Genomic DNA, 10560 nt, shown 5'->3' with positions numbered 1-10560 from the left:
CATATAATGTTTTATTAAAAAAACAAAGTACATACATAGAAGCATTCCAATTCCAAAAGACTATATATAGTAGAAATGTAAAAACTATTTGTGTAAGTGTTTAAGGAAGATTTTATTTTCCTCCCCAACCCAAGAAGCCCTTCACGAAGCCAGTCAGCCCGGAACCTAGCTTCTTCTCACTTCCGATCTTATCTTCCAAAGAAGGAAACTCCACAAAGTTGCTGGCCAAGTCGAAGAAAAGAGGTTTGCAAGGAATAGGCTCCATGTCCGGAGGAAGTTTGAATACATTGGGATTCTTCGACATCAGTTGAGGGTCTTCGTAATACTCATCTAATCTATCAGAGAGAGGCTTTTTGTTCTTGATTCGTTTGCCACCGGCCACAGGTACTTCATCTTCTTCCTCTGCGAGAATGGCCTGTGCATGTGCGCTTATTTTAGCAATTACAATGTTTGTTTTTAATGTTTTTAAATCATTTATTAATTTGTTATCTTGTATCTTCCTTGATAGTGCCTCAGTTGCGTATGAATCGGCACGGTCATACAAGGCCATCGCTTCACTCCACCTCCTGAGAGTGATCAATACTTCAGAAATATAAAAACATCTAAATGATCTATACATTTTAGCGAGAGTGTCAATTTCAGATTGGTACATAGAGTCTTCTTCAAATCCAGGTAAAGTTTGTAATTCATTTACATTTTGTAATATGATTTCATACAGACGCGTCAAATCGTGAGGTCTCACTTTCTTTCCGTCAATCGGAGTTTTCTTTTCGAGGGCTTCTTTAGCTTGTTCCACCATGAGCTGATTACGTTGAATAGTTCTACTGAGTCGAATATAGTTCATGTATGAAAGTAAGTTCTGTACTCCTGGTAATGGGGTTCCAGAAGAAGACTTTAGTTTGGGATCAGTCTTGGCTTCCTCTTTGATAGCAGAGATAACATCCTTGCAATCCATGAGGGCATTTTCGATAAGTTGAATTTTAGCTTGCCGAGTAGCTGCCTTTTCCAGAGTTTTATCTAGATCCTGAAGTGTGAGCAGAAAGAGACGGGTTCTTTCCGGACGAACAGCAATTCGTCGTCCTCTCCATTCCACCTCTTGCATTGTTCCAGCACGGCTTTCCCTATAAAAATTATACAATTATAATCAGTATCTTAGATAAGCTTCTGTTTTTATGATTTCAAGATGTAAAACATTTACCTAGCTTGAGCCAGTAATGTATCCAAGTTGTCCAGCATTCCTTGGCCTCTCATCTGTAGCAAGTCATCGATGGCTGTCTCATCACCAATGTTATATGCACAGTACCTTAAACTGGGAGCTAACTCTTCGATCTGTAATATATTGGCAATTCATTCAAATCGAAAAATAAGAGACAAAAAAGTTTTAATACTTTCGTTTTTTGATAACTAAGGGAAACCTCAAAATAATATTTTGTGGGTTACTATGTTAATATTGCAGGGAACAATATGTTTAACTATAACATACCTTCTGCCTGTAAATAAGTTGTTCATCTTCAGAAAGCGTTGCCAGGAGTTTCTCATAAACAACCTGAGCCTTTTTTAGATTCTCAGCTGCGGGCTTCCACATCTGAAGTTCGAAATGAAGAGAGCCGTGCATCCAGGCTACATAAGCTTGGGCTTCTAGTTTTGATCTGGCATCACAATGGTGAGTCTAATGAAAAATATTTCAAAATTAAGAATTTTAAGTATTCAAAAAAACAATCTAAATTGTTTAAATAAAGTTGCTAAGTATTATTTTATAGACATAAATCATTTGGATATCTATCTTTCAATTTAATGCAGTTATTTTATTATACATTTATTTTAAAAACCAAAGAGTTTAAAATGTAAGCTACAGAATTCCTGAAGAAGAATTAATTATTTTTATTTTATTTTTATTATATTATTACCATAATTTGATTATATGCAAGAAGCCTTTGCTTATACGGATTTCTTATACATTTTAACAGGAGTATTATCCTTCAAAAAAATTGCAAAAATAATTAACTCTCACATCACATAATTCCTGCAGATGCAAGGCGTATGCGCATGCTTTTCTGAGACGCGACACAAGACGGTATCTCTTGCGTGGCTCCGTGTTCGCTTCCTGTCGCAGCTGCATCGCATAGGCCCAACTGCGTTCGGCCTGCGCTAGGGGAGCGTGCAAGAACCGCTCATCAGCTTTAGATCCTACCAAAAGGGCAGTTGTCACATCGCGTTTCTTGTAATGGCGTCGATCTCCCTATAACATTTAAATATTAATATTACAATCTGCCCAACGATTAAATAAATGTTCAATATATAGAGCTTTGAAAATTGAAACATAAATTCTGTTATTCACTATGAGTTATTTTGACAAGAGTAAGTATTTTGAATGTTTTTTGTTTGTATAAGAAAATATGAATTAATAACTATTACAACAGATATGAAGAACATTTTTAAGGATATATGAAAGTCTAGACATTTACTAAACATAACCATTCACTGGCTGGTTTAAGTGATCACTTAACAGTATGTAATATTCATATATTATTTATTACGTTCCACCAATTCTTTAAAATTTTGTTGAAGAAAACCTATTACTGATGAGGAATAGTAAAATATTCCACAACTGAGCTTATAAAAGTAACTTAGTAAAAAACGGTTAGACTTAAATTATCTAAAACTAAATCACTCGGAAAACAAAATACATAACATTTAAAATTAATAATAAAACTATAAATAATCTAAATCTTTCCTTAACTATTCACAGCTGTAATTACAATAACCAAATTCCAAATATTAAATTTATTTGTAAATCGTTGAACAGAGTAGATTCAATTAAATATTTAGGCATTTATATAGATGGGAATTTAAGATGGACTAATCAAATCGAACATATTAAAAATAAATTAAAAAAGGAAATTTACTTTTTTAGAACTATAAGAAATATAATTAGCCTAAAAGAACTTGTAAAAATATATTACGCAATAACTCAATCAGTTTTGGAATATGGAATAATTGGATGAGGATGTGCAAATGACACACTGATCAAACAAATAATAATTGCACAAAAAGCTTTAATAAAAATTATCTTAAGAGTCCCAATCAGAACTAGCTCCCTCGGTATATTCGAAAATCTTAATGTAAAATCTATAAAACAACTTTATGTACAAGCTCTGTTACTTTACGCACATAAACATTATTCTCTACCTTCCGTTACAAATACAAGAGTTACTAGATACTCCACCCTGATGCTGCAAAAAAATAAAAATAATACAACCTTGGGTCAAAGAGGATTGTCTTACTACTCGGTTTACAATCTACTTACATTATCCATAAGGACAATTAGTAAGTACTCACAATATAAAATTGCTATTAAGAAATGGATAGTGGAGGTGGGTTGCACACGGATCGATGAGTGGATCAAGCCAAATAGGTAAAATGTGTGTACTGTTTATGAAATTTGGTCTATTGGTCTATTTAAATTGGTTATGTTTTTTATGATTATTTTAGTTTATATTGTTTATTATGTTAATGATAATTAGGTTAATTCGGTTAAATAGATTAATTACGTTTTTTTTATTGTTATTATTATGTTAACTTTGTTAAATAGCTAATCTTAGGCATGTTTCACATTTTGTAAAATGTTTCCCTCGGCACGGGACACCCCAGTGAGGGAACATTATTCTGTATAAAAAAAAAAATACAATTTAAAAGTATAAATAAATAAATATGTACTAACATGCCACCACATTGCGTAAAATAAAAATTGAGGTCGTTAGACAGAGATGGAGAGCATTTTGAGGAGGGAATATGAAGTCTATTTACATGTGAGTATTCTGTCAAGATGCAGTATAAATAAATTAATTAAATGACTTTGTAATTAGATTTGAGGTATTGGAAAAGCTTCGAACTTAAAATGGCTAAGATCAGCTGTGAAAACAGTAAGACAGATTGACATAAACACTTACCTGGGGCAGTTTAAGCAGCTTGCGTAATCTTCGAATTCGCCGGGAGCAGTAGCCGCGGTAACGCTGGTAGTCACCGTGACGTAACCCGTGTTGCTGTTGGGCATCCTTGATAAGTCTCAATACTTAAAATACGTTGAGGAAAATAATAGGTAGGTATTTTAAAAAAATCAAGCTTCTAGATATAAAATGAATACACAAACAAGAAACAAAAATACATATTCAAAATATTTTTGGTAAGGTGTTTTATTTCAAAACTCTGTTTATTTGTAATTTTAAGAGTAGCTGTTTAAAGATAAGTAAGACATGACTCCCATTATTGTTGACCTTAATGTTTTTTGTTTAACGTAATCGGAAACATTAAAAAATATATAAACAGCTTTCAAATCGGTAAGTACAAGTTTTCGGTTAGTTGGAAGATATTACTTTGTGGCAATAAGTCCCTTAATGCAAAAAATGTTCAAAATGATAAATAAATAAAATAATAGACTTCTTCTTTAGCACATAAATGGAGAATGTGGACATCTATAGACGCCTCGAGGAGACCATCACCAGCCAGCACTCTTGCCTCAACACAGAGACCTACACCTTTAGGTGGGGACGAAGGAATTATGAATTTCATGATTATAATTAAAATCAATACATTCAATGTGTTGCCACCCATATTGGAATCAAACAACAGAAATCTTGCATGGTACGCAGATTCATCCACCATAATGAAGACAAAAATAATTTTATCACAATTTGCTATAGGTACATGAATAATAAAAAATATTATTACTATCACAAGAAATATTAATGATTAAATTTTATTGAATTGAGTAAATTACATATACTATAAATTTAATTTTAGTCTATTTAACATTTGTAATTTTTGTTGTTCACATATAATTGGTAAAAGATGTTTAGTTTTATAATTTTTTATTTTATGAACTGTATATATATTGTGACATCTTTTACTGTTAGTGAACTGAAAATAATTAAATTTACATATTACTTTATCAATGGATTAATATGAAAAATCAACAAAATGCTTCAAATGTATATTATAATAATTAGTTTATGTATTTATTTACTGCCTTAGCCAATGACAAAACCATATTTGGAAATTTATACATACTTGTGTACAGAGCGTTCGAAGGTTTAATAAGCCTACGCAAATGTATTGATTATTTACTTAGTTCACAGACATGAACTAAGTAAATATAAAAATTTAGCTCGTATACAAAAAGTGTTCGTATAAACGAACACTTTTTGTTACGTACACATAAGCAAAGTATCAAAGATTTGAATGGACTGTACTTAGGTACTTTTAGCATTAGTGATTAAGGAAGCTGTGAAAAGTAGAAAGACCCCTCTTGATAGATTTTGTTAGGATTTTAATTTGAAACATAAAAAGCTTGGTAAACTGCAGGCTACATGACCCAATAAAAAGACATCATCCTCAGCAAGTAAACACGGGAGATTTAATCAGTAACAAACCAGAACGGGAAAATCCTTTTGATAACCTCAAAATGTATGGGAATACATATGTTTACATAAAGCACGACAACAAAAAGACTGAATCATTTCAAAATCTAATAAAACACATTTCGTTAAAGGATACTCTCTAAAGTAAAGACTTTCGGAGTTGTATTTTCTTCCACCGATTCGGGAACGACATTTTCTTTATCAGAACGTTCAACAATAACTTCTTCCGTAGCCACAACCATTTTAAGACAATTTAAAAATTGTTTACGATAAAATCACGTATTTAAACTACTATGGTCAAAAAGTTCAGTTAAATGTATACTTTTCACTATTTACGCCTAGTTTTACTATTTCTATCTCAATCTGTTTAACATCTTGAGGATTTTTAGTTTTACCCACAGTTTTACCGATTTTGACGTTTATCGTTTACGTGAAACTTTCACAGCAACGTGGATCAAATATAATATCAAAATCTCTTCATAGATGGCATTGAAAATATGAGTTCAAAATAATTAAATTTCACAATTATTTGTCAAATATAGTTCGATATTTTAATCGTTGATTTTGAATTTTTCCTAAAACTATTTCGAACTGAATATTTACATACTTTTTTTACTCAAGCAGATTTTATATTTTTATATTATTCGAATTACTGACATCTACTAATAAGTAGAAACGTATACGTTTATGCAAGTTCCTGTTTTAACATCTGAAGATATTTTTTTTTACTGTCACATCGTCACGTGTTGTGTCTTGTATCTTTCTTTCGTGATTTCACATCAAACGTCTTTGAAGAATTCTTACATTTTCGTGAGTCTGGGACTCCAGTTTGTTGATAATTTGGCGCCACTGTCAATTAATACTTGTACTATTGATATAATCTGTGGGTTGTTCCGTTCGTCTAGAAGTACGCCGGCCCATATCATTTCCGCGCCGGCCGGCACCTGTGGATCTGAGTGCTCGCGGACTATACTTACGCCTTCTTAATAATATAATAATGGAAAGCTTCGAGGAAAATGTTTCAAACCTCGCAGTTAAGTTATTTAATATTGAAGCAGTGAAATTCGGTAACTTTAAAATGAAAAGTGGTTTAAATTCTCCGGTTTATTTCGATCTTCGAGTCATAGTTAGTCACCCTATCATAATGGTAAAAAGTTTGTTTTTATTGCGCGGTTTTAAAGTACGTTAATTATAATTTCAAAACCATGCTGACTGAAGAAACTTTTTTAGGAAACCATATCTGACCTTTTGCTGGAACTCGCACCAAACAAATTCAATTGCGACCAGTTATGCGGAGTACCTTATACAGCTCTTCCTATCGCTACTATTCTGGCTATCAAAACAAAATTACCAATGCTGATTAGAAGAAAAGAAGCCAAAAGTTATGGGACCAAGAAACTGATCGAAGGGCAGTTTAAAGCTAAGGATCGGTGTGTTATAATCGAAGATGTGGTCACCTCCGGTTCTAGTATATTGGAGACAGTAAATGACTTGAGGAAGGAAGGACTTTTGGTTGACCAAGCTGTTATTATCCTTGATCGCCAGCAGGGGGGATTGGAGAATTTAAAACGGCAAGGAATCGAAGTTGTTGCTCTTATTACGATGACAAAATTGATGGAAATTCTGCTGAGAAAAAAATTAATAACGCCCGCTATTAATGGGCAAGTTGTCGAATATTTGAAATCATCTCAGACTACCCCATCTTGTAAGTATTTTTCTGTCTTAAAAGCAAATTATAAAATATATGTACTTTAATTGCTATAAAAAAAAAAAAATATGATTTACTATATCTTTTCCTCTCGAAGGTATTAAAAATATTGAAACTGTTATTTTGATATAATTTAGAAGAGTAATAATCGAAAAATAACCTTAAAAAACAAAAGTAACAAACTTAAATTAATAATGAGCATTTTTTGTTTTAAAAAAATGACTGAGAATCTTGAAATCATCCCGTTTTTATAAAATTTAAATATATTTTTTTAAAACTCTGTTTTCAGTCCCCGTGAACGATGTAGACAGAACTAAATTAACGTTTGCCAAAAGATCTGAACTCGCGGTAAATCCTGTAGCAAAAAAGTTGTTTAAATTGATGGAAAATAAAAAGAGCAACCTTTGTCTCGCTGCCGATGTAAAGACAACAAACGAAATCCTGAACTTGTTAGAAAAAACTGGACCATATATTTGTGTGTTTAAGATGCATGTCGACATTATCGAAGACTTTAATGAAGGTTTTATAAGCCAGTTAACATCCCTGGCGGAGAAGCACAATGTGTTGTTAATGGAAGATAGGAAGTATGGAGATATCGGTAACACTGTGGCTTTACAGTATTGTGGAGGTGTGCACCGGGTCGGCAGCTGGGCTGATTTGGTGACAGTCCACCCGGTGTCTGGAGCCGGAGTCATCCGAGGGATCCAGAATGTGCTTGGAGATATGCTCAGAGGAATATTCTTAGTTGGGGAAATGAGCTCAGAGGTAGAAAAATTTATTTCAAAAGTAACTTTTTTGTCTATAGATGAGAAAACGTTTTAGTCAAGAGTCAAGATTTAATAATGTTTTGGGGCCAGCTGCACCAAAATAAGTTTTAAGTTAAATAATAAAATTGTCGCTTTTTGATAAAATCAACAAAATTTGTTGCTTAAAACGACCCAATTAGGCAAAAATGCAACAATTAAGTAATTAACTTTAAACATTTTGCAATTCAACTATTCATGATGCAACTGACACTTAATAATTTTCCTTAATACTTATAGTGCAGACCTTAGATTGTATTTAAAGTCACCCTTAAATTAATAATTTTAAATGTCTTGTTATTTTTAGGGGAACCTGATAACACCGCAATATACAGAAGCCACACTGAAAATGGCAAACGACTCTGCCGATCTTATTGCCGGAATAGTTTGCCAAAGCAAAGGAGTCGTGACGTCTCCGGGCCTCATCCAACTAACTCCCGGAGTTCAACTTGTCAGTTCCGGTGATAGCCTCGGGCAGCAATACAATACACCGGAAGATGTCATATTGGAGAAAGATGCAGATATTGCCGTGGTAGGAAGAGGGATTATTAAGGCCAAAGACCCTGAAAACCAGGCTAAAATATACCGTGATAAACTATGGGAATGCTACGAAACTAGAACAAAGCAGTAATGTTATATTTTTATACCAAGTGCAATATTTAATTTTAGGAGTATTCCTTCCAAATAAATATTTTTTTAATCATTCCAGATTGTGTTTATTTAAGTATATTTAAAAAAAAATATTTGCTGAATTAATATTATATACATACATGATGTTTATCAGGTAGAATAATGATTATAAAAACTGCAACTAATATTATATATTATTAGTTTCTGATTAAAAAAATAAGTCATTTTTAAAATTACGTATATTTATTTAAGTGAACTTCATCCAAACAAAACAGGCCACAGTATAAAAGGACATTTAATTACATCTTATATTTAATAAACAATATAACTATACTTAAAAATCACAGAGAAATTAGTTAGAAAACATGTAAATTAAAAATATAATGGAATGATTAAAAATAAAGGTACATTTAATTAAGTACATTAAGGAACTGGATGCTAATCATGAGTATTCAAATTTCGTTATTTTTGCACAAATCAATAATTTTTATACATAAGTTTTTTTAATATTTTTTTAAATTCAAAACAAATGAAGGGTACACAGCCAAAAATTTGGCTTCTTGTCTTATAAATTGTAGGAAAAAATATGGAGTCACGGCTGGCAAAACAATAGTCAAAAATGAGATGATTGCTGGAATGAGCTAGTTTTTCTATGTATATGGAAGTTTTTTATTTATTGTAAGTAGATGTTTTTGTTCTACAAATGTAAAAATATATTTTACATTAATTGAAAACAAACCTATTGTTATCAAATATGAACCGAATGTACCTCTTCTAGTTCTTATTCTTATTTTTGATATCTTGTAAAATGCATTTTTTAAAAAAATAATTTTTCATTGGATAGCCAACAGACATTTATAAGATACAATTATATTATAAATACATTAAAGTTCAATTAGAGGCTTCCACATAATATTGTTATTGTAAATGTTGTCACATAAAAATTATACATAACATAAAATAACTAATCATACAAAACTTATAATATTACTAAAAATGTAAATTTAATACATATTATTAAAAATATATCTACTTTTGAATATTGGTTGCACATTATAATAAATAATACAACAATAGTTGACCATGCAGTGTTCATTTATTATGTGCCTACATACAGAACTGCACATAACCTGCATAATATAGGCTGCGGATTATTTGTTAATGGGCCCGTTTTTGCTGTGTACCCTTCGAATACAACCTACTTAATCATCTAATACCAGAAAGTCACATGAAAAAAAATTTTTTTTCCAAAAAAAAAGTGATTTTTTTAACAATATTCTAAGAGCATAAAATACACGTGTTTTACTAGTTACATTAAATATTTAAAATTTATTTAAATGACATTCTTTTCCAAAATTCATATTGATTTTTGAAACTATTTTTAAATAAATGCATAAGATCTAAATCTATTACATTCAATTACTTTTATTAAACAATTAACATAATATTGTACATACTAACTTAATTTTACCTAACCCAGGGCTGGTATTCTGAACGGAATTGCGCGTGAAGTGATTGCTCTGTTAGTGTGCATTTAGTATGTAAATACGCATTAAAAATGCATTTTCTATGCGCGCTTTTGCATTCAGAATACCACCCCGGGGGGGATATCTGAATCTTCTGTACCCCCCTAAAAAACTGTTAATTTGTGGATTTTTATTTTTTGCATGCGACTACACTCTGCTTCATATATGGCCACACTGATGATTAAACGTCAAATGATGTATAAAACTGTTTTAAAAAACAAGAAAAAAACTTATTCGGTTTGGTCAATTCAACATAATTAAATGTTTTGGGAAATGCTTAAGGTTGCAATAATGATCTAAATAAAAATCTTCTTGTGTGGTTTCACATGTACGTATTTGCGTGACGTTCAATCATCAGTGTGGCCATATATATGAAGCAGAGTGTAGTCGCATGCAAAAAATCTACAAATTAACCAATCTCTAGCAGATAGAGAAGATTCAGAATTCAGAACACCCCAGTTGATAGATGCGTCATA

At 31.7% G+C, this 10560-nt stretch overlaps 2 protein-coding genes across 2 annotated transcripts; one reads left to right on the top strand and one right to left on the bottom strand.

The window, feature by feature from the left end:
- Positions 1 to 5858, bottom strand: Srp68 (signal recognition particle 68). Its single transcript, XM_088233164.1, has 6 exons — positions 5554 to 5858; positions 3951 to 4072; positions 2012 to 2239; positions 1484 to 1669; positions 1199 to 1329; positions 1 to 1121 (listed from the first exon to the last, which is right to left on the bottom strand). The coding sequence occupies exons 1-6, from the start codon at positions 5657 to 5659 to the stop codon at positions 113 to 115; spliced, it is 1782 nt and encodes a 593-aa protein (XP_088089290.1). The 5' UTR covers positions 5660 to 5858; the 3' UTR covers positions 1 to 112.
- A 286-nt stretch (positions 5859 to 6144) lies between these two features.
- r-l (rudimentary-like) lies at positions 6145 to 8633 on the top strand. The gene is made up of 4 exons (XM_088233166.1): positions 6145 to 6564; positions 6648 to 7122; positions 7415 to 7890; positions 8236 to 8633. The coding sequence occupies exons 1-4, from the start codon at positions 6415 to 6417 to the stop codon at positions 8557 to 8559; spliced, it is 1425 nt and encodes a 474-aa protein (XP_088089292.1). The 5' UTR covers positions 6145 to 6414; the 3' UTR covers positions 8560 to 8633.
- The last annotated feature ends 1927 nt before the right edge of the window (positions 8634 to 10560 follow it).

Source organism: Micrasema longulum, unplaced genomic scaffold, assembly GCF_059751315.1.
Source record: "Micrasema longulum isolate JH-2025_06_02 unplaced genomic scaffold, ASM5975131v1 h1tg001067l, whole genome shotgun sequence".
Lineage (NCBI taxonomy): Eukaryota > Metazoa > Arthropoda > Insecta > Trichoptera > Brachycentridae > Micrasema > Micrasema longulum.
The sequence above is the reverse complement of the archived record's forward strand: the minus strand, read 5'-3'. Positions and strand labels throughout refer to the sequence as shown.